The 23,343-nt window shown below is 43.6% G+C and overlaps 1 protein-coding gene across 6 annotated transcripts in view; it reads left to right on the top strand.

Moving 5' to 3' along the window:
• TRAF3IP3 (TRAF3 interacting protein 3) overlaps positions 1 to 23,343 on the top strand; it is a 116,570-nt gene that overhangs the window by 30,845 nt on the left and 62,382 nt on the right. For 2 of the 6 annotated variants that reach the window (XM_040337514.1, XM_040337512.1), the window contains exons 2-4: positions 15,262 to 15,661; positions 18,919 to 19,057; positions 23,048 to 23,111. In XM_040337514.1, the coding sequence (XP_040193448.1) occupies positions 15,323 to 15,661; positions 18,919 to 19,057; positions 23,048 to 23,111 (542 nt within the window). In that variant the 5' untranslated portion in view covers positions 15,262 to 15,322. Of the gene's footprint in view, positions 1 to 4,189; positions 4,369 to 4,430; positions 4,531 to 9,975; positions 10,110 to 10,365; positions 10,470 to 15,261; positions 15,662 to 18,918; positions 19,058 to 23,047; positions 23,112 to 23,343 lie in introns of those variants that run through there. The other 4 variants (XM_040337511.1, XM_040337515.1, XM_040337513.1 and 1 more) reach the window with 4 other exon arrangements.

The raw sequence follows: 23,343 nt of genomic DNA, 5'->3' as shown, positions 1-23,343 counted from the left end.
GTGAACCCAGCCAGGGCTGGTGCAAGGATTTTTGACACCCTAATGCACACCATCACTTTATGTGATGAAAAAAAAAAACATTTTCTGAAGTAAAAAAACTTTGTTTTTGAAACTTCAATTTTCAAAAACGATGTTGCCTACACACCATCGTTTTTTCACAATGCTCTAGCAAAGCAAGGTTATGTTCACCACGTTTTTCCATTGAAGCTCGCTTCATAACTAGCTTCTGGGCATGCGCGGGTGTAAAAACTTTGTTTTAAACGTCGTTTTTTGCTACACACAGTCAATTTCTGTGAAGTAAAAAACGACTTTTTGAAAAACGACACATAAAATTGAAGCATGCTTCAATTTTTTGTTTTCGTTTTTCACAAGACATAAAACAACGTTTTCTCCCACACACGGTCATTTAACCACTTCCATACCGGGCACTTACGCCCCTTCCTGCCCAAGCCAATTTTAAGCTTTCAGCACTGTCGCACTTTGAATGACAATTGCGCGGTCGTGCTACACTGTACCCAAACAATTTTTTTATCATTTTGTTCCCACAAATAGAGCTTTCTTTTGGTGGTATTTGATCACCTCTGCGGTTTTTATTTTTTGCGCTATAAACAAAAGAAGAGTGACAATAAAAAAAAACACAATTTTTTACTTTTTTATTTAATAAATATCAATTTTTTTTAAAAAAAAACTTTTTTTTCCCCTCAGTTTAGGCCGATACGTATTCTTCTACATATTTTTGGTAAAAAAAAAAAATCGCAATGATCATATATTGATTGGTTTGCGCAAAAGTTATAGCGTTTACAAAATAGCTGATAGATTTATGGCATTTTTATTTTATTAATTTTTTTACTAGTATTGGCGGCGATTTGCGATTTTTTTACTGTCACCGTGACATTGCGGCGAACACATCGGACACTTTTGACACGTTTTTGGCGCCATTCACATTTATACAGCGATTAATATGCACTAATTACTGTATAAATGTGACTGGCATTCAAGGGGTTGACACTAAGGGGTGAGGGAGGGGTTAATATGTATACCTGTATTGTGTTCTAACTGTGTGTGGAGGGGGACTGACTGGGGGAGGTGACCGATGCTGTGTCCCTATGTACAAGGGACACAGATCGGTCTCCTCTCTCCCCTGACAGGACATGGAGCTCTGTGTTTACACACAGAGCTCCACGTCCCTGCTCTGTCGTTACCGATCGCGGGTACCTGGCGGACATCGCGACCGCCAGGCACGCGCATCGGCATCTCGGGGACGCGCCCGCGCGCTCGTGCGCCCCCCAGTGGCCGCAGGAATACAGGACGTCAATTGACGTCCTGTTGAATATTCAGAGTCACCGTGGAGCCGTCATTTGACGATGGCCCGGTACTCTAGTGGTTAAAGTGACGTTTTTAAAAACGTAGTTTTTTGTCATCACATAAAGTGATGGTGTGTACGCGGCATAAGCGAAACCTCATTTTGCCGCTCCACCCCTGATTCCACCAAAAATATATATATGAAAAAAAAAAAATCAGTTTAAGTTTTCTACATATTTTTGATATACCGTATTTATCGGGGTATTGCGCGCTCCGGCGTATAGCCCCTAAAGTGGACCCGACATTCCTGTAAAAAAATAATTATCACATTTTACTACTTACAGTTTTGGTGTCTTGCGCGGCGGCCCGGTCGGGTCCGGCGTCCGTCTGCGGCTTCGGGTGTCCTCTTCGTCGGGTCCGGTGTCCGTCTGCGGCCTCGGGTGTCCTCTTCGTCGGGTCCGGTGTCCGTCTGCGGCCTCGGGTGTCCTCTTAGTCGGGTCTGGTGTCCGTCTGCGGCTTCGGGTGTCCTCTTCGTCGGGTCCGGCGTCCTTAGGCTGCGGTGTCCTCTCCGCTGCCGCTCGATCCCCGCGCCGAGTTTGAACACTGCGCCGGCATATACCGAGCGCAGTACACTTGTGTATGGTCGGGCAGGCTCGGCTACTCTCGCGCTCACGTCCAGGACGTGAGCGCAAGAGGGACCCGAGCCTGCCCGACTATACACGAGTGTACTGAGCTCGGTATATGCCGGCGCAGTGTTCAAACTAGGCGCGGGAAAGCAGGTATCGGCGTATATCGCGCACCCACGATTTTGCCCTGATTTTCAGGGCAAAAAAGTGCGCGGTATACGCCGATAAATACGGTATATAAAAAAAAACGCAATAAGCGTATATTTATTGGTTTGCGCAAATGTTATAGCGTCAACAAAATAGGGGATAGGTTTATGGACTTTTATTTATTTTTATTGATCATGGCAGCGATCTGCGTGGTTTTTTTTTTTTTTTTTGCCCGATTGCGGTAGGACAAATCTGACCCTGAGTGACACTTTTTGGGGACCAGTGACACCAATACAGTGATCAGTGCTATAAAAAAAAAAAAAAAAAAAATCACTAATGAATGTATAAATGACACTGACAGGAAAGGGGTTAAAACTATAGGCTGATCAAAGGGTTAACTGTGTTCCCTGGGTGCGTTTTAACTGTGTGGGGGGATGGGCTCACTGGCCAACACAGAGATTTCTGTTCCTGATCACTAGGAACAGCAGATCTCCATGTTGTCCCCTGTCAGAACAGGGATCTGCCTCTCTGTACCGCGTTCGTGCCCACAGTATCTCATGCATGAGACGACATACAGGTACGTCGCTTCGCGCAGCCGTGCTGCAGTGTATGTGTGGTGGGCAGATTGGAAGTGGTTGCAATCACTTTAAGCCGGTGTCTTGTCGATCTGGTTCCCCTATCGAGATGGTTCCCTGCCTGACTGCGCAGGCGCAGATGAAGCCCACGGAAATCTCAGAACCTCGGGCGGCATCCATGCTCATTCCTTAACATCCCCGTTTATTGGAGGATGTTAAAAAAAAAAAAGAGCCAGGAGGCCGAGTGAGCGCAGCGAGGACGCGAGGCCGACTGGCCACTTACCTCAAATTCCACGTCGCCCTGGAGGTTCGGTGATTTCCGTCGGCAAGGATTGCGCCTGCGCAGTCAAGACAGGAACCATATCGATAGAGGTTACCATTTTGTCAGATCACCGGCCATATACAGATCAAAGTTCAGCAGGAACCGGATACATTTTGATACATCTATGGACAGGCTGCTATTGACTGACTTTAGTACAACCAGCCTGTCAGTTTTTTTTTCATTGCCCCTGGCTATAGCTACCAAGCAGTGATCATTGTACTCTAATGGCAGAGAAACTTCCCGCTGTTGAGGGATTCCCCCATCAACATTGTATGTTATGATGGGGGAATCTAGCAATTTTTTTCCTTTAACCCATGGTTTAAACTAAGAAAAATTCTAAGGGCCAGATTCACAGAACAAATACGCCGGAGTATCTACTGATACTCCGGCGTATTTTCAAATTTGCCGCGTCGTATCTTAATTTGTGATTCACAAACAAGATACGACGGCTTTTGGCTAAGATCCGACAGGCTTACGGCTTCGTACGTCTTTGGATCTTAGGCTGCAATACTTCGGCCGCCGCTGGGTGGAGTTCGCATCGTTTTTCAGCGTCGGGTATGTAAATTAGGTTTTATAGCGATCCACGAAGGTACTCGCGTGCGTTACGTCGTCGCAAGTCGTTTTTTCCCGTCGCAAAGTTAAGGCTGCTTTTTCATGCCTTAACTTTACACCAGCCATGTTAAAGTATGGCCGTCGTTCCCGCGTCGAATGTTAAATTAATTTTTTTTCGGCGTAAGTACGTTACGCACGTCGCCATTCACAAACACGTCGGGGTGCCGTAATTTCGCGCAAAGCACGGCAGGAAATTTACAAACGGAGCATGCGCAGAACGTTCGGCGCGGGAGCGCGCCTAATTTAAATGGTACACGCCCAATTTGAATTAGGCGGGCTTGCGCCGGACGTCTTTACGTTACACCGCCGCAAGTTTACAGGTAAGTGCTTTCTTTGTGAATCAGGCACTTACGCTGAAAACTTGCGGCGGTGTAACGTAAAAACGATACGTTACGGCGCCGCGATTCTTTCTGTAAATGTTTGGCCTGCCTTTTTTCTATCTTTTTTTTGTACAAAACCTTTTTTCCTGTTCACTAGATCTCAGATAGTTTTGTGCCCCAGGCAAGTGACACCTATAACTGAAAGAACTTCTTATGTAATAAAGACAAGCTTATTACAAGAAGAGACATGTAACTCTTCCACCTACGTGTCACCGGCCAATTACAATCTACACACAGCGCACATGGCTTGTCTGAAAACACTTTCTGCTCTCAGGGATCCAGACACAACAAAAAACTCATGTGAAATGTTCTATCTCAGAGACTGATAAGGAGCAGGAAAAATGCCTTTCACCTTGTGTGGAGGACTGAGCATGTGCTGATCTCAGAGTATTTGCTGGAGGAAGGTAAGTGCCCGCATGGACTGCTATACTGTCACTGGAAAGCTGTCAGACCAGTTTATTTCTTTGTTAATGGAAGCGAACGGAGGACATACTTGGCTTTTGTTTCTGTTACCAATAACTGGCAGGGCACACAGATGCCTTTATTATTGCAGCTGATCTATCAAGGTAATTCAGAGATTAATGGCGTTGGGCAATACACAACTGACAACATCAAACTGAACAATCGCTCTGCTACTATGATATATGTGCATTGTCTTTTTGTAGTACCTTATATTGCCTTTGTCCTTTATGGCGAGGTTCACACTTTTGCGTCTGCATTTTCATGTTTTTTTTAAATACATTTTTCATCCACTCCTGGTGAAGCCTATATAGAACCAAACGTGCACTGTCACACCAAAATAATAGCAATCCTCTTGTCTTGCATTGTCGTGTGTCAGCAAATACACATAAAATTAGAGGGTATTTAATTGAATATCCACTTGAAGACCAATAGCCAGATTCAGGTAGGACGCCGCAGCGTATCTTATTTACGCTACGCCGCCTTAAGTCAGAGAGGCAAGTACTGTATTCACAAAGCACTTGCCTCCTAACTTACGGCGGCGTAGCGTAAATGTGGCCGGCGTAAGCGCGCCTAATTCAAATGAGGATGGGGGGGGGCGTGTTTTATGGAAATGATTGGTGACCCGACACGATTGAAGTTTTTTACGAACGGCGCATGCGCCGTCCGTGTACATATCCCAGTGTGCATTGCTCCAAAGTACGCCGCAAGGACGTATTGGTTTCGACGTGAACGTAAATTACGTCCAGCCCCATTCACGGACGACTTACGCAAACAATGTAAAATTTTCAAATTTCGCTGCGGGAACGACGGCCATACTTAACATTGGCTACGCCACCTAGGGGGCAGCTTTATCTTTACGCGGCTTACCTCTTACGGAAACGGCGTATCTTTACTGCGACGGGCGCACGTACGTTCGTGAATCGGCGTATCTAGTCATTTGCATATTCTACGCCAAACTCAACGGAAGCGCCACCTAGCGGCCAGCGTAAATATTGCACCCTAAGATACGACGGCGCAGACCGTCGTATCTTAGATTGGTTTAAGTGTATCTCAGTTTGAGCATACACTTAAACTTACGACGGCGCAGATTCCGAGTTACGTCGGCGTATCTACTGATACGCCGGAGTAACTCTCTATGAATCTGGCTACAAGCCTTTTCTAGCACTTTTTGTTTAAAGTTTAAATATAAATTAGTGTGTTTTGCTAGAAAATTACTTGGAACATATATATATATATATATATATATATATATATATATATATATATATATATATATATATATATATATATATATATATATATATATATATATATATATATATATATATATTTTTAGCAGAGACCCTAGAGAATAAAATGGTGATCGTTGCAATATTTTATTTTACACAGTATTTGCTCAGCGATTTTTTTTATTTTTTTTGTAAACAATATACTTTAATTATGTAAAAAAACAAACAAACAAACAAACAAACAAACACACACATATATATATATATATATATATATATATATATATTATATATATTACACACGCCCCAATTGTTTTGTAAAATATGAAAGATGATGTTACGCCGAGTAAATAGATACCTAATATGTCTCGCTTTAAAATTGCACACGCTCGTAGAATGGTGACAAAATACAATACTTAATGTCCATAGGTGACACATTATAAAAAGGTTTAGAGGTTACCCGTTTAGAGCTACAGAGGTTGTCCAGCACTAGAATTATTGCTCTCACTCTTACGTTCGCAGAGATACCTCACATGTATGTTGCGAACACCGTTTACATATGTGTACATGACTAACAGTACATATGCGGTAGTTTCTTCACACGAGCACAGAGGGACGGGGCACTTTAAATTATTATTTTTCTTATAATATATATTTTTATTTTTTTACACTGTCATTATAAAAAAAATAAAATAAATAGTTTACTCCGGCCCTAGACCGGAAGTAACATCATGACATCACTCTGGTCCTAAGACCATAGAGGTGATCAGAGACTATCTGGCCAGCTGTGCGACCTGTTGGATCATTTCTCGGGTGCGCCGGTAAAAATGGCAAGCCCGAGAAACACCGGTGAGTGGTGGGAGACGACCCCTCCAGCTGCATCAGATAGCGATCCAGCGGCTAATTAGCCGATTGGACCACTTTCATGAGAAAGCCAGTCGCCAGCTGAAAAAGAAGTACCGGGGGTTATGGCTGATGGCTTCAGCTATAACCCAGGTAAAGCACAATGAGTGTGTGTGTGATAGACACACACACACACATTATATATATGTATGTATGTATGTGTTTGTGTGTGTATTGCAGTCTGCAAGGTGATTTAAAAAGCTTGGCTCAAGTGATACATAACCTGTACATAAACGTGTGGTAGTAAAACCGATATGTTGTATTTTTATTTATTTTTTGCATAGTTATATTGGCCCAGCTTGGGTCAATGTTAATGTAGCGCCCCCTTACTTTCAGTATGGGCACTACGCTAAAGTTAGTGGGGAATGGGAGAGTTACCTTGCTCCCATTCACTATTTGTTTCAATTTTGGGACTTCTGTCATCCCAGAAATGGCCACTGGGTCAGTCTGTGGTCCAGGGATGCAATGTCATCCCTGGCCAGCAGTTGGCGCCAGAGGGGTTCTGGCAGAGTAAGTTTATCCAGCAGCCAATCAGAGGAGCTTTTTCCCTCGCGGGGCGTGCTGGAGAGGAGTATATCTGTGACAGGTGTCATGTGTTCTAAAATCTTCGTGGGGTCCCCGTTCCAGGTGCGGCATCCACCTTCAGGGTGCGCGCATCCATGGACCCCGCCGGCGTGGCCCACCTGGCCATAATTGCAGACTACTTGGGACCTCATCCGGAGGCACAAGGGGACCCCAATGACTGGCTGGGTTCCCGATTCTATTGAAGGGATCCCAGGCTGGGTGCCGTTCGATTGGGGAGTCGGTTTGAGGAGGACCCGGAGGCAGGTCGTCCAACAGAGCTTGAACAAACCAATTGGGGATCCGGTGACCAGAGTACTGACAGGTATGTTTGCTGTCATCTGGTGACCAATGCAGAAATCTACTGGGAGGATTCGCTCCATCTATCTATCTAGCTCAGTTATTGTAATTGGCCTGTGGCAGAGGCCCGAGCCGGATCTGTGAGAGAGACCTGTTCCTCTCAGAAAAGTGACATCTCGGCTGCCAGGCCTGTAATAAGGGTCTGTCCCGGGGCACTTTACCCACTCAGTTGGAGTGGCGACGTGTTACAAATTGGTACTACGCAGAGCAGTGCTGACTGCTCTATTTAATATCCAGGCCTGATACTGCAAGGTTCTTCCTCTCTCTCTATTCATCAACTTTGTCCTTCCCAATTGATGTTGGCCGTGTTGGCCTGGAAAATAAAGCATTGGAAAAACCCTTTATTCACCGTCTGGACCTTCGTTCACTGTTTGTCTCTACAATTGCACCCCTAGACAACGCCAGGGTAACTTAATAGGCCGATCCCCAAATTCAACCAGCATCTCCTTCGGGGGTAGCGCTACATTTAGTATTTATATTTACATCTTTTGATTCCTGTGCAAAACACAGAATCGCTGTGGTAGCCACCGCGTCGCCTACAGTGATCCTTACTGTCTTCTGGGTCCTGTACAGGGAGTCCCTGAGTTACGAATGGGTTAGGGACTGTAGGTTTGTTTTTAAGTCGAAAATGTTCGTAAGTCAGAACAGCATGTGCAGAACGGCAGATACGTCTTTTTCCGAGGTTCCATCGAATGTGCCCGCCGTCGAAAAGTGGCCGTGCATGCGCAGAACGGCAGTGACGTAGTTTTCTGATGTTCTGACGAATGTGCCCGCCGTCAAAGTGGCCACGCAGCCTCCCGTTCATAAGTAGTAGTCGTTCGCAAGTTGGATGTTAGTAACTCGGACTTCCTGTATCATGCGGCTGCCCAGTTGCATAGGAAACACAGAGGGTTGCTTGCTTAGCATTGGCTCCATTCAGAGACATTTTTGTAGTCTACTCAATGACTACAATGCATTTTCTGATTGTGGTGTCCCCAGCTCTCCGCTTCATCCAATCAGAGAACCATTTGCATTCACTGAGAAAGTTGCAAGGCATTCTCAGAATGGCACCCATGCCAATGGAGCAGCTCCTGTGTTTACTATGAAGCAGGGCAACCACTAGGCATGAGACCTGTAAAAACAGAGCAGATCCTCAGGGATGGGCCAGGTATTAACCACTTGAGACCCGCGCTATTGACAAAAGACGTCAACAGCGCGGCTCTCAGGTGCCAACTGGACGTCTTTGGACGTCATTTAAAAGCATTACCCGCGCCCGCCTCTGGGGGGCACGCAGCTGGTAAACACTGTCCCGGCGCATCGCTGGGATGCCGATGCGTGTACCTGGTGGCCGCGATGTCCGCCGGGTACACGCGATCGTCGGTAACACAGCAGGGACGTGGAGCTCTGTGTGTAAACACAGAGCTCCACGTGCTGTCAGAGGAGAGGAGACCGATCTGTGTCCCTTGTACATAGAGACACAGCATTGGTCACCTCCCCCAATCACCCCCTCCCCCCACACAGTTAGAACACCCCTAGGATACAAATTTAACCCCTTCCTCACCCCCTAGTGTTAATCCCTTCCCTGCCAGTCACATTTATACAGTAATTAGTGCATTTTTATAGCACTGATCGCTGTATAAATAAGAATGGTCCCAAATTTGTGTCAAAAGTGTCCGATACGTCCGTCGCAATATCGAAGTCCCAATAAAAAAATCGCAGATCGCCACCATTACTAGTAAAAAAAAAAATCATTCTGTCCCCTATTTTGTAGGCGCTATAACTTTTGCGCAAACCAGTCGCTTATTGCGTTTTTTTTACAAAAATACGTAGAAAAATACGTATCGGCCTTAACTGAGAAAAAAAAAATATTTTTTTAAAAAAAAAAATTGGGATATTTATTATAGCAACAAGTAAAAAATATATATATTTTTTTTAAATTGTCGCTCTTTTTTTGTTTATAGCGCAAAAAAAAAAAAACGCAGAGGTAAACAAATACCACCAAAATAAAGCTCTATTTGTGGGGGAAAAAAAGGACGTCAATTTTGTTTGGGAGCCACGTCGCACGACCGCGCAAATGTCAGTTAAAGCGACGCAGTGCCGGAAGCTGAAATTTTTGCCTGGGAACGAAGTGGGGTTTAAGTGCCCAGTAAGCAAGTGGTTAAATATGTAATACTTACATTGGTCCAAGCTGGAGTAATGTAACTATGCAAAAATATTCCTACCTGCAATTCAGCTTTAGGCTTGGGTTACCTGTGTGGTTGCATCCTGCATTTATGGCTGCCCATATTTCAATGGATTGCTCTACCAAAAAAAACACAGGTGTTTTGACGATGCATGGGAGTGCAGCTTTCCCCTGGGGAAAAAACAAACCATAAAATGAATGGCCGCTTATAACATCAGCATTATAATAGCAATACAAACAATAGTTATTTTTGACACTACAATCAGCCTACTTGATAAAATCTCCTTTCATGTTGTGAGTTCTGTCTGTCTGCTGGCCATCTCTTTCCACAACTTCCTGGATGCTTTGCAGCTTCTCCTCTACTGTTTACTTTCCCATGGTGCCTTGCTGCCTGCAGGAAGTGATTCCTGTACTGACTCCACCCCCTCATGGTGAATGTAGTGTCACAGAAATCAAGGAAGCACACAAAGTAAGTTTACATATTTCCACGTTGTTTGCACTAATAGAAGTAATTGACATACAATGTAGAAGTGAATATATGATCTTACATTATGACTATGTGACAGTTTCATATGTCTCATGGGACAATTGGGAAGGTGTTTGTGCTTGGGTTCCTAGGCCTGCAAACCTGCTGTGATCATTATGATGGGAGTTCCTCTCTCCTTGCTGGATTTTTTATTCTGTATACTCTGAAAATACAACAGTGGTGCTGGAGCATGCAGAACTCCCAGGTGAACATGAGCGTCAGGAATTGTAGCAGGGAGATCCCACTAGACCTATAGAAAATCCTAAGGCTGACCTTCCTCACAAGGTTCCAGATATAGTATAGGTAAAATACCAATTTGTGGTGCCCTGACCTATGAGAGCCAAGTAGATTCATGTGTATACATCTCTGTACGTTTCTTTGTAGCAGTTGGCAGGTGTGTTGTCATGTGCCAACCTTTTTTCTTTTGTGCATTGGCGTATATTTTCAACACGTTGTTCACTTTAGGATTAAAAGTGGGTGTAAACCTAAAAAAAAAAGCCTACTTGCTGCACAACGCACCTTCTATAGGGATGAATAAAAACACGTGTAAAATTGCACCTAAAATATGTCAAACGTTCAGCACAGCACTCCCCCAGAAGCGCAAATTAAGTCTTATTTGGTGTGCTGGCTGTCACTTTAACAGCCCAAATTCACACTTGGTGTGAATGTAGTCAGGTAATTTAGAGGGTTTTTTTTGTTTTGTTTTTTGCTCTATAGACTTTTAAAACACACTCCTTTTAACCACTTCCGTACCAAGCCTATTCTGGCACTTCTCTCCTGCATACAAAAATCATAATTGTTTTTCCAGGAAATTACCCAGAACCCCCAAACGCGATGTATGTTTTTTTTTTTAGCAGACACTAAAATGGCGGTCATTGCAACTTTTTATCTCACACGGTATTTGGGCAATAATCTTTCAAACATCCTTTTTTTATAAAAAAATAACAAAACATTAAAGTTAGCCCAGTTTTTTCGCATAATGTGAAAGATGATGTTATGCCGAGTAAATATATACCTAACATGCCACCCTTCAAAATTGCACACGCTCGTGAAATGGCGCCAAACTTCGGTACTTAAAAATCCTCATGGGCGACGCTTAAATTTTTTTTACTGGTTACATGTTTTGAGTTACAGAGGAGATCTAGGGCTAGAATTATTGCTCTCGCTCTAACATTTGCAGCGATACCTCACATGTGTGGTCTGAACACCATTTTCATATGTGGGCGGGACTTACGCATGCGTTCGCTTCTGCGTGTGAGCTACCGGGGACAGGGGCGCTTAAAAAAAAAAATAATACAATTATTGTTAATTTTACTTTAAACTTTTTACTTTGACACTTTAAAAAAAAAAATTGATCACTTTAGGCTCCATTCACACTGGAGCTCAAAAACTGCCGTTTTGAACGCCGGATTGCTGGCAGGAAAACGCTGCTTTAAAAACGCGATTTCATCAACGTTTTTCATTGCCGTTAATGCACGTTTAGCGGCGCTAGATTTCAACCGCGTTTCTCTGGCTTTATTCAAAATCAATGGTTCCCCATGGGAGCCCATTGATTTGAATAGAAGTCGCACCGCAAGTCGGATCATCATGATCCAACTTGCGGTGCGACTTGCGTGCTAATGAAGGGGAACCCCGCCAAAAAAATTAAAAAACAAAATTGGCGTTGGGTTCCCCCTTTGGACTTTAAGGGGAACCCCCTTCGCCGAAAAAAACGGTGTGGGGGTCCCCTCAAAATCCATACCAGGTCCTTATCCGAGCACATAGCTTGGTCGGACAGGAAAGGGGTGGGGAGAGAGCGAGCCCCCCCCCGGACTGTACCAGGCCGCATGCCCTCAACATGGGGGTAGGTGCCTTATCCGCGCTCTCCGGTGCTTTCTGCCTTCTGCCGGGCTCCTCTGCTATCTTCCAGCTTTTTTACTAGCGGGGGCCCAGTTTTCTTTGTCGTCTTCTTAATTCTTCTCTTCTTGAGATGTTGACACGACGATCTCTCCCGCTGTAATGCCGTGTGCGCAGTGATATATATAGGCATAGGGCGTGGTCGCCGGGTGATGTCACCCAGTGACCCCACCCCCTTATGACGTCACAGTCCCAGGGCAAAAACATGTTGTTCTGCCCCAAACAAGCTCTTGTATTGTTTTGGAACATTAAACCGACCATTGTAAAAAAATAGAAATGTTCATCTTGAGCAGACGTCTCCAAACTTTTGCCTATATCTGGCCCTTGGGGCAATATTACACCAACTGACACCAATGATGGGGCACCATTCCCCCTATTTTATACCATCAATGGGGTACTAATCTACTGATTGATTAAAAAAAAGGGGGGGGGGCACTATTTATCCCATTAAGCCTAGGTTCACACTGCTGCAAATTCAAAATCGCTGTAAAATGCGCGATTTTACCGCGATTTCGCGGCAGCGATTTTGCCGCGATTTCGGCCGCAATTTAATGTAAATCGCGGCCCGAAATCGCAAAAAGTAGTACAGGAACTACTTTTTTGAAATCGCAGATGCGGCGTCGCACTGATTAGGACAGTGCCATTGCCGACAATTGCCGCCGATTTGAGATGCGATTTGACATGTCAAATCGCATCTCAAATCGTACCCAGTGTGAACCAGGGCAAAAACTGATAAGGGGTCCATATAGTGAACTTGGCGTTGAGTTATTCACTTTACGATCAATACAAAAGACAAGGGGGCACTCTTTACGTCTAGAGGAAAAGAGATTTCACCTCCAAATACAGAAATGTTTCTTCACAGTAAGAGCTGTGAAAATGTGGAAAAGACTCCCTCCAGAGGTGGTTCTGGCCAGCTCAGTAAAGTGCTTTAAGAAAGGCCTGGATACTTTCCTAAATGTACAGAATATAACTGGGTACTAGTTATATTCCCCCGATTGCCTCTCGGGGAATAGGAAGGATTTTTTTTCCCTGCTGTAGCAAATTGGATCATGCTGGGGTTTTTCGCCTTCCTCTGTGCATATAGAATTGCTTATACGGGATTGTATGATATTATTATTGTTGGTGTTGTGTGTGTGTGTTTTTTTTTTTTTTTATGGTTGAACTGGATGGACGTTACGAATGCTCCTGATTCAGGAACATTGTAATGCCGACTGCAGCCTAAAATCTGCGTGGCATAAGGCTCTTATGCCACGCATATCTTAGGCTGCATTCTAGCGATGACCGCTAGGGGGCGCTCCCATTGTGCTCAGTGTATAGTATTCACAATGTTGCGCGAGCCCTGCGTACGCAATTTACGTTGTTTCTGTACGGCGTGTTTAGCGTAAGGCTGCCCCTTCTAATAGCAGGGGCAGCCAATGCTAAAGTATACCCGTCGTTCCCGCGTCGCGATGTTCGAATTTTACGTAATTTGCGTAAGTGATTCGTGAATGGCGCTGGACGCCATTCACGTTCACTTTGAAGCAAATGACGTCCTTGCGACGTCATTTGCCGCAATGCATGTCAGGAAAGTTTCCCGACGGAGCATGCGCTCTACGCTCGGCGCGGGAGCGCGCCTAATTTAAATGATTCCCGCCCCCTACGGGATCATTTACATTAGGCGCCCTTACGCAGGGCAAGTTTACACAGTGCACACACAATTTACGGAGCTACTGCTCCGTGAATCGCGGGTAGCGCAGTAAATTTGCGGGGGCGCAGGGCAAAAACGCTGCCCTGCGCCTCCGCAAATAAGGGGCAAATCTACCTGAATCCGGGCCAAAATGTTCAGGATTTAAAGCAGCAGTGCCTACTGACTAAATAACCTTATTGTTTGATGAGCCTAGTTGTAGCTGGTCAGAAGCACCATACTAATACTACTACTGAGCTCTGAGTATAGATTTGGTACTTTGAAAAGGACAACTAAAGGTACGTTGTATTGAAGCCCAACTCCCAATAAAAGTAAAAATCCTCCCTTGCAGTAGGGCTGGAAGGGTTAAATGGTTATTTACATCTAGAAGACCACAGTAAGGGCTACTTAAAACTTGCTTCAAAACAAGGCTTCAACAGGATTTGTTAAAGCTCTCCGAACGCCAGTCGAAACTCCTGTTACTAAATAAAATGTTTAGCTTTCACTCCGGTTTACACCTTGCTTTTACTTGGTGCTTCGGTGGGGCTTCAAGCGAGCTTTGCCATAGACTTCTATGGAGGCTTTGAAGCACCATTGAAGCTACTTTGGGTATAAATTTTGAAGCAAAGTAAAAGCAAGTGTAAACAGGACTGTAAACAAACCGTTTTGTTTAGTGACAGGAGCCTTAACTAGCTTTCAGAGAGCTTTAACAAAGCCTGTCTGAAGCCTTAGCAAGTGTAAATAAGCCTAAATGCTATTTTACTTACTAGATCCTATGCTTCCCTGGCAGATCATGCTTCCTTATGTTCCAACAGTAGACTATCCCGTCCAATGCAGGGCTATAGGTATTTCATTGGTCTTGGTAATGTCAGGGGCATCTGACGGCCATAAAGGGGAGGTAGCTGAGCATACCAGCCTTCCAGCATGGAGGAGCCTGCAAAAGTGAAAGATCAAGTAAGTAAAACTGCTTCACCCATTCCCCTAAAAGTAAATCGGCATTTAAATGTGGCCATACATGGATCAGAATTCGTACAGTTCAGCGGGAACCAGACAAATTTTGATCCCTGTATGGGCAAGCTGGTTGTACAGAAGTCAATCTACCAATTGAATTCTGTACAACCAGCCTGTCTGGTTTTTCCTGATTGATCAGTGCTGCCGGCTATAATCGGCAGCACTGATCAGTGTATTCTAATGGTGGGGAAGTCTTCTTGTCACCAGAACACAATGGCACCTCGGGAGTGATTTCACACATTCCGTGTGGATGGGGGAATTGGGTCCTTTTTTTTTTTTTTTAACCTACTGGTTGAACAAAGAAAAATGTTTAATGAATGGCCTGTATCCCCCACTGGGTTTTTACTTTCCTCACAGTTCAGCTTTAACCAAAACGCAGAAATGTTTTCCGAAGTTGCCATGGTGAGAGAACGTTAATCTACAGATTGTGGACGTGAGGGAAACTACTGTCGTTTTGGGGGAGAGAGAGAGAGAAAGTCTCTTCTTGATTGCTTTATTGTGACTTTATCCTTGTGTATTTTACAGGCTGAAGTTTATATTGTCTGAATAAAGAAGCGCGCATTGATGTTCTACCTTGGACCTGGTCATGGTTAGTAAGAGTGGGAAGTCACCAGTTGGCCAAAAACTTAATGAAAGCTTTGAAGACAAGCATGAAAGGCGACTAGAATTCCATGAGATACTAAGAAGTCGCCACAATCTCACCACTTGCCGTAAGGATGGTCCAACTTGGGGCAAGGAACAAGAGAAGCATTCTCCACGTGAGGAGGAGTTCTTCAGGAGGAGACATCTTTGGACTGATGAATTGGGAGAGAAAAAACTTGGGTCCCCACCAAAGTTAAAGAGACATATTCGATATTCACCAGTGAAACAAAATCCAAGCGGATCGCTTCTGGAAAACCGACAGCTTCTATCATCGGGCAGTCAGGTAAATGTTGTTATTTCATGTATGTGTTGTGTAAGAAATGTTTCCCATATGATGAGAAATAGCATAACTGTTATGTATTATTTAACTGCTTCAGCCCCAGACCATTTTGGTGGTTAAAGATCGGGCCACTTTTTGCGATTCGGCACTGCGTCGATTTAACTGACAATTGTGCGACGTGGCTCACAAACAAAATTGACGCCCTTTTTTCCCCACAAATATAGATTTATTTTGGTGGTATTTGATCACCTCTGCGTTTTTTATTGTTTGCGCTATAAACAAAAAAAGAGTGACAATTTTAAAAAAAATTCTATATTTTTTACTTTTTGCTCTAATAAATATACCAAAAAAAATATATCAAAAAACATATTTTTTTCCACAGTTTAGGCCGATACGTATTCTTCCAAATATTTTTGGTAAAAAAAAAAATCGCAATAAGCGTTTATTGATTGGTTTGCGCAAAAGTTATAGCTTCTACAAAATATTGGACTGTTTTTTATGTTATTTTTATTAATATTTTTTTTTCTACTAGTTATGGTGGCGATCAGCGATTTTTTTTTTTTTGTTATCGTGACTGCAACATTATGGTGGACACATCGGACACTTTTGACACCATTTTTGGACCATTGTCATTTTTACAGCGATCAGTGCTATAAAAATGCACTGATTACTGTAAAAAATTACACTGGCAGTGAAGGGGTTAAACACTAGATGACGCTGCATGGAATAAGTGTTCCCTAGGAAGTGATTCTTACTGTTAGGGGACGTGGCTACACACGACGGTCATCTGTCACTAGGCAGAATAGGGGAATGCCTTGTTTACAAAGGCATTCCCCTGTTCTGCTCTTGCCAACCGCAATCGTGGGACTCCCGGGAACATCGAGTTCCAGGGACCCGCGGCCGCAATCTGCCTGCCTGTGCCATTCTGTTGACGTAAATAGGCGTGCGGCGGTCGGCAAGTGGTTAATACTGGAATTGCCCAGTTACATTCTAGAGGCCATTTTCATTTCAGGTTAATACATAATGCACTTAAAAATCTCCCTGAGCCTCGGTTCACAGTTTCACACTATCAACCATGTGTTTTTCGCACAGAAACTGCACCGCATTCCTGTTCAATTCACATGTGATTCGGCGGTGAGATTTGAGCCTATTCATTTGTAAACAAGGCATTTCCCTGTTCTGCCTAGTTATATGAGAAAATCTTCTGTTTCCTGTCATCGCGGACATCAATCTCTGACATGTCAGTGGTAGCCCATCCCCCCTACAGTTAGAACACGCTGAGGGAACACACTTAACCCCTTGATCACCCCCTAGTGTTTAACCCTTTCCCTACCAGTGACATTTATCCAGCAATCGGTGGATATTTTTAGCTCCTGATCGCTGTGTAAATGTCAATGGTCCCACAATAGTGTCAAAAGTGTCCTATCTGTCCGCTGTAATGTTGAAGCCCCAAAAAAAAATCGCAGATCACCGCCATTACTAATAAAAAAAAAAATTATAATTAAAATGGCAAAAATCTATCCCCTATTTTTTAGACGCTATAACTTTTGCGCAAACCAATCAATATACACTTGTGATATTTTTCTTTAAAAAAAAAAAAAAAATGTAGCAGAATACATATGGGCCTGAACTGAGGAAGAAATTTGTTTTATTGTATATTTTTTGGGGATATTTATTATAGCAGAATAAAATTGACAGTCTTTTTTTTGTTTATAGCGCAAACAATTTAAATTGCAGAGGTGATCAAATACCACCAAAAGAAAGCTTGTGGGGAAAAAAAGGACGCAAATTTCATTTGGGTACAGCATCACATGTCAGTTAAAGCAACGCAATGTAAAAAGCGCTCTGGTCGGGAAGGAGGTAATGCAATTAAGCCCTGTTCCAGGGCTGAAGTGGTTAGTGGGAAAAAAAAAAAAATGTATACCCCAATTGTTTTGTAAAATGTGAACAATGGCAACAAACTACGATACTTAAACTTCCATAGGTGATGTTTTTCATACTGTTACAGGTTACCTGTTTAGTGTTAGAGTAGGTTTAGCACTAGAATTATTGCTCTCACTCTAACATTTGCGGTGATACCTCACATGTGTGGTGCAAACATTGTTTACATATGCGTGCGCGACTTCACTGTGCACGAGCATGGAGGGATGGGGGACGCTTTTATTTTCTTCTTCTTTCTTCTTCTTTCTTCTTCTTTCTTTTTCTTTCTTCTTCTTTCTTCTTCTTCTTTCTTCTTCTTCTTTCTTTTTCTTTTTTCTTTTTCTTCCCGCCCCGAAGCCGAGCGGTAGCCTCTTCCCAGCAAATGTTAGTACAGTGACAGTGCATGTTTTTTTTAGCACTGGTCCCCAAAAAGTGTCAAGTGTAAGTTAATGTCTGACTGTCTTCTGCAATATTGCAGTCCCGTTATAAGTCGCTAAAATTTTCAAAATTCGACGCGGGAACGACGTCCATACTTAACATTGGTACGCCTCATATAGCAGGGGTAACTTTACGCCGGGAAAAGCCTAACGTAAACGGCGTATCTGTACTGCGTCGGCCGGGCATACGTTCATGAATTTGCGTATCTAGCTGATTTACATATTTCTAGGCGTAAATCAGCGTACACGCCCCTAGCGGCCAGCGTAAATATGCAGATAAGATCCGATGGTGTAAGAGATTTACGCCGGTCAGATCTAATACAAATCAATGCGTAACTGATTCTAAGAATCAGGCGCATAGATACGACCGCTCAGACTCAGAGATACGACGGCGTATCTGGAGATACGTCGTATCTCCTTTGAGAATCTGGGCCAATAACTTTTGTGCAAACCAATCAATACACGCTTATTGCGTTTTTTCTTCTTTTTTTTTTTTTTTTTTTAGCGGAATACATATTGGCCTAAACTGATAAATAAGTAGTTATTTTGTTTTATAGTGCAAAAAATAAAAACCGCAAAGGTAATCAAATACCACCAAAAGAAATCTCTATTTGTGGGGAAAAAAGGACATCTATTTTACTTGGGTACAGCGCTGCACGATCACGCAATTGTCAGTTAAAGTAGCGCAATGCAGTATCGCAAAAAATGGTCTGGCAGTGAAGGGGGGTAAATCTTCTGGAGGGCAAGTGGTTAAAGGGTGCTGTGACTGAAAAAAAAGGCTGAGAAACGGTGGTATAGACCACATAGGTCAAGTGATAGGAAATGTGATTATTATTATATATACATTTTAAGATTGATAAAAAGAATGTATCACTGTACTTCTTTTTGTATTTTATCTTGCAGAACTCCTGTCGTCATAACCGATCTAAGACGTATCCGTCTAACTATACAAATGTGAAACTTGGAACTCTGAGTAATATTGATCCCTCTGAACCTTTATACCATAGAATGAAAAAGAATGATGCAACGAATATTGAGAGGGGTAAGGTTGTTACAATGATATTCATATAATCTACTACATGTACAAGTACCTACAATGGGACTTAAGTAGTTACACAAATGGCATCACATATGTTGCAGGCCATGCATCTCTCCAGGCGGAAAAGGTAATGTTTGCGAACAAGGCACTTTTTCAATCGCGGTATAACGTGCGCTTACAGACCACAGAATGCCAGAGGAGAACTTCCCTTGGAAGAGGCATTCAAATACTTGGTTGCCCTAAAGTCCCCAATATCCTTGCAGTTATCCAGCTGCAGTTAGGATACCTCTTCCTAATACTGCGCCTACTTTCCTCCTTATAAGTGGAAAGGGCCTGGTATGCTCTTGAAGGGGGAACCCATGCCGTTTTAAAAATAAAAAGTTTGTGTGGAGTTCCCCTTGATGCACAAGTCGCATGCCAAAGTCGGATCCGTTAATACGGGAGATCTGACTTTGATCCATGCATGAACTACTTAGAAGTCGGCATGACTTTAAAGTCGTGCCAATATGAATGGTATTCATTGAAAATCATGGAGAACGACTTGTCCCACGATTTTGGACTGCAAAAATCGCATGACAAGTCATATAAGTGTGAAAGGGGCCTTATGCTTTTTAAATGTACCTGTCTGAAGGCAATTGGCAAACTGTCTAGAAACACAGAAGAATGCATTTTACTACAGTACCAGTAATTTCTTTGGGGCCCATATTGCACACTGACATGGTAACATTATAGATTGTTACCATATCTCACCGACATGTGAGATGCCACAAAGAGCTCAGTAGCTGGTATCCACAGTACTGTGCTACGGAAAGATTTGTACTGCAGCTACTTCATTCCCCAGTGTCTATGCCACCAGTGATATCTGCATTCTGTGGTCAACTCACAAAACTAAACCTAGCTATACACCCATATAGCCAGATTCAAGTAGGGCGCCACATCTTTAAGGCGGCGTAGCGTATCATATTTACGCTACGTCGCCTTAAGTCAGAGAGGCAAGTACTGTATTCACAAAGTACTTGCCTCCTAACTTACGGCGGCGTAGCGTAAATGGGACCGGCGTAAGCGCACCTAATTCAAATGAGGATAAGGGGGCATGTTTTATGTTAATGGGGGGTGACCCGACGTGATTGACGTTTTTTACGAACGGCGCATGCGCCGTCCGTGTACATATCCCAGTGTGCATTGCTCCAAAGTACGTTGCAAGGACGTATTGGTTTCGACGTGAACGTAAATTACGTCCAGCCCTATTCACGGACGACTTACGCAAACAACGTAAAATTTTCAAATTTCGACGCGGGAACGACGGCCATACTTAACATTGACTGAGCCAGCTATTTGATGGAATAACTTTACACCGGAAAACGCCTTACGTAAACGGCGTATCTTTACTGCGACGGGCGCACGTACGTTTGTGAAACGGCGTATCTAGGCATTTACATATTCTACGCCGAACTCAACGGAAGCGCCACCTAGCGGCCAGACTAAATATTGCACCCTAAGATACGACAGCGCAGGCTGTCGTATCTTAGCTAGGTTTAAGTGTATCTCAGTTTGAGAATACACTTAAACTTACGACGGTGCAGATTCCGAGTTACGTCGGCGTATCTAGCTGCGATTTTGTTGCATGCGGTTTGGTGCGAATAGAAAAAATAGAATTGAATGCGTCCAGGTGCGATTCAGCGCAGCTATATGCACTTAACCGCAGGTAATCGCAGTCTTTTGTGTCAACTGCGGATAGCAGCGCGAGAAAAAAACAGGAAGCACATCATAATCAAAAAAAATAAAAAGGGTTGCTATGGAAATGATTACCGCAGCTAAACGCGGCCGCATGTGACCACATGTAATCGCAATGTACAAATGCAGCTAATCGCAGTGCCCAGAGCCTTGAATTTCACTGAAAATGTACATGCTTTTAATTGCGGCAAAACTGCCATCCGTCTGAAAGAGGCCTTAGCCTGCCTAAACAAACAAAACCTAGCAGATTCTTCCATCACGGCTGAACAGTGCGGATGGACGAATCTCCCACTGTGGCTACTGAATTCTGACAACCCGTGTCACAAGTACAGTAAAATATCATTCAACTTTCCAGAAATCCTTATTTCGCTCTTAAGCTGACGACTTTGCCTTTGTTGCATGAAATCTTTTCAGTCCTGTGTGGCCCTGGGTTCTACCATGCTGGACTACAGAACACCCTTCCTTATGTTCTGGAGATAAGTGTGGTGGGGGGGGGGGTGTTTATTGTCATCTCAAACAGAAAGTTAGGAACACACTTTCAGAAAGTTAGGATTTCTTTCAGATTACCAGGGATTTTCTCTACTCAAACTGCTTTTAAAGGAATAAAATAGAAGCGCTCTTATACACATGCGGACTGAACACATCCACCTGTCAGTTTTTTTTTTTTTAGATGAACCCGATCGGATCGTCCTTCACCCTTTGAGCAGCAGATGTAAACGGACATCTGATTCTGTCCGTTAAAACACAGGGGATCATTTCCCCATTCATCTGGCAGATTAGATGACAAACAGACTGACTGTCCGCCTGCCCATAGAGGAAAGCGCTCTGTGTCTGCATAAGCGTAACTGACACAGACCGATCATCCACCTGCTCCACAGGGATCAGCGGACTGGTCCCCCACTGATCAGGTGGAGTCCACCCATGTAAAAAAGAGCCCTTAGTGTATTACAGAGATGTACAAAATATGTTTTTGTTTTTTTTAGTCTATTTAAGTGTTGTAAAGTGCGAAAATCTTTTTCATTTGCCTTACTCCAGAATAAGCTAAAACAATCTGATTGTACAATTTAGGGAGGTTTCCTTTCTTTATTTTGGATCTTGTGTACCATTTAGCTTTAAAGAGGAAGTAATCGCTCTTAAAAAAAATTCTGAAAAAAAAACCCCTGCAAGAAAAAGGCATAATGAGCTAGTATACATAGCATACTAGCTCATTATGTATTACTTACCTGAGATCGAGCCCCCGCAGCAGTGCTCGTTCCTCTCCTCCGTCGCCGCCATCTTTCCCCGAGTGTCTGCCTCGTATCGGGGCTCCGGCGCTGTGACTGGCCGGAACCGCAATGACGTCACTCCCACGCAATACGCGCAGGTGTAGGTTTAGGAGATATTTCTTGCACCTACAGGTAAGCCTTAAAGGGGTTGTAAAGGTAAATGTTTTTTCACCTTAATGCATCCTATGCATTAAGGTGAAAAAACATCCGACAGCACTGCCCCCCCTCCCCGAGCCCCCGTTTTACTTACCTCACCCCTTTAAAAAACACCCCTGCGATTGTCCCCGTCATCCTCTTCGGTTCCCAGCCTGGCTGTTGATTGGCTAGGTTGGATGGATTAATAGCAGCGCAGCCATTGGCTGGCGCTGCTGTCAATCACATCCGATGATGTGGCACGCCGGGGGGCGGGGCCGAGTGACGCAGTCGGCGGCTATGCCCGCCGCTGCATCATGGGAGCATGCCCGCAAAAGCTTTACACCATGCAAGCTTGCTCGCATAAAGGTGGAAAGCTCTTGCGGAGGGGGAGACATGACAGCCGCCGAGGAACCCCAGAAGAGGAAGATCGGGGCCACTCTGTGCAAAACGAGCTACACAGTGGAGGTAAGTATGACATGTTTGTTATTTAAAAAAAAAAAAAATTATCTTTAGTGTCACTTTAATTTAGGCTTACTTCCTAGGTCTAAGTGGTGTGTAAGGGTTTACAACCACTTTAATATATTATCTATTTAAAAAAAGACACACCTTTGCCAAAACATAATTAAATAAACTAAAGGCAAGCAACTAAATACGCAGTTAAACCGTGAAATGATTTTTCCTGCCAAAAGACTTGTATTCCTGTGTGGCCAGTTTTGAAATGTAGGCACCCTTGCCAGACAGCGCAGCCAGATCATCTACTTCCACTGCAGCAACAGTAATGTGTACAAAGCCTTGGTAATAGAGGCATGTTAACAAACAGAATTTCCATTATTTGATTTTGCTAATTACTTATTCACAGGAGTTCAAACAGTACAGGAAACGCCAGTGATTTGTTTGAAGAGGGATTCTAGCCAACAAACAGAGTAAGTACTGATCAAAATTTAGTAATTAACTAATTAACTACAGTACATTAAAATATTCAGTATGTCATGCCTACATGTGTTTCCTGGAGAGGTTGAGGTGACTTCTTTTCACTTTGTTGGTGAATGAAGCCTGTAATATGACTAAGGGTGCCAAAACACTTGCAAGTAGTGTGACATCATCACTGTGCTGTACATAGCCTGCAGAGAGCTGATCTGTGGGAGCGATCCATCA

This window comes from Rana temporaria, chromosome 2 (genome assembly GCF_905171775.1).
Source record: "Rana temporaria chromosome 2, aRanTem1.1, whole genome shotgun sequence".
Taxonomy (NCBI): Eukaryota; Metazoa; Chordata; class Amphibia; order Anura; family Ranidae; genus Rana; species Rana temporaria.
This window is presented reverse-complemented; position numbering and strand designations above follow the sequence as displayed.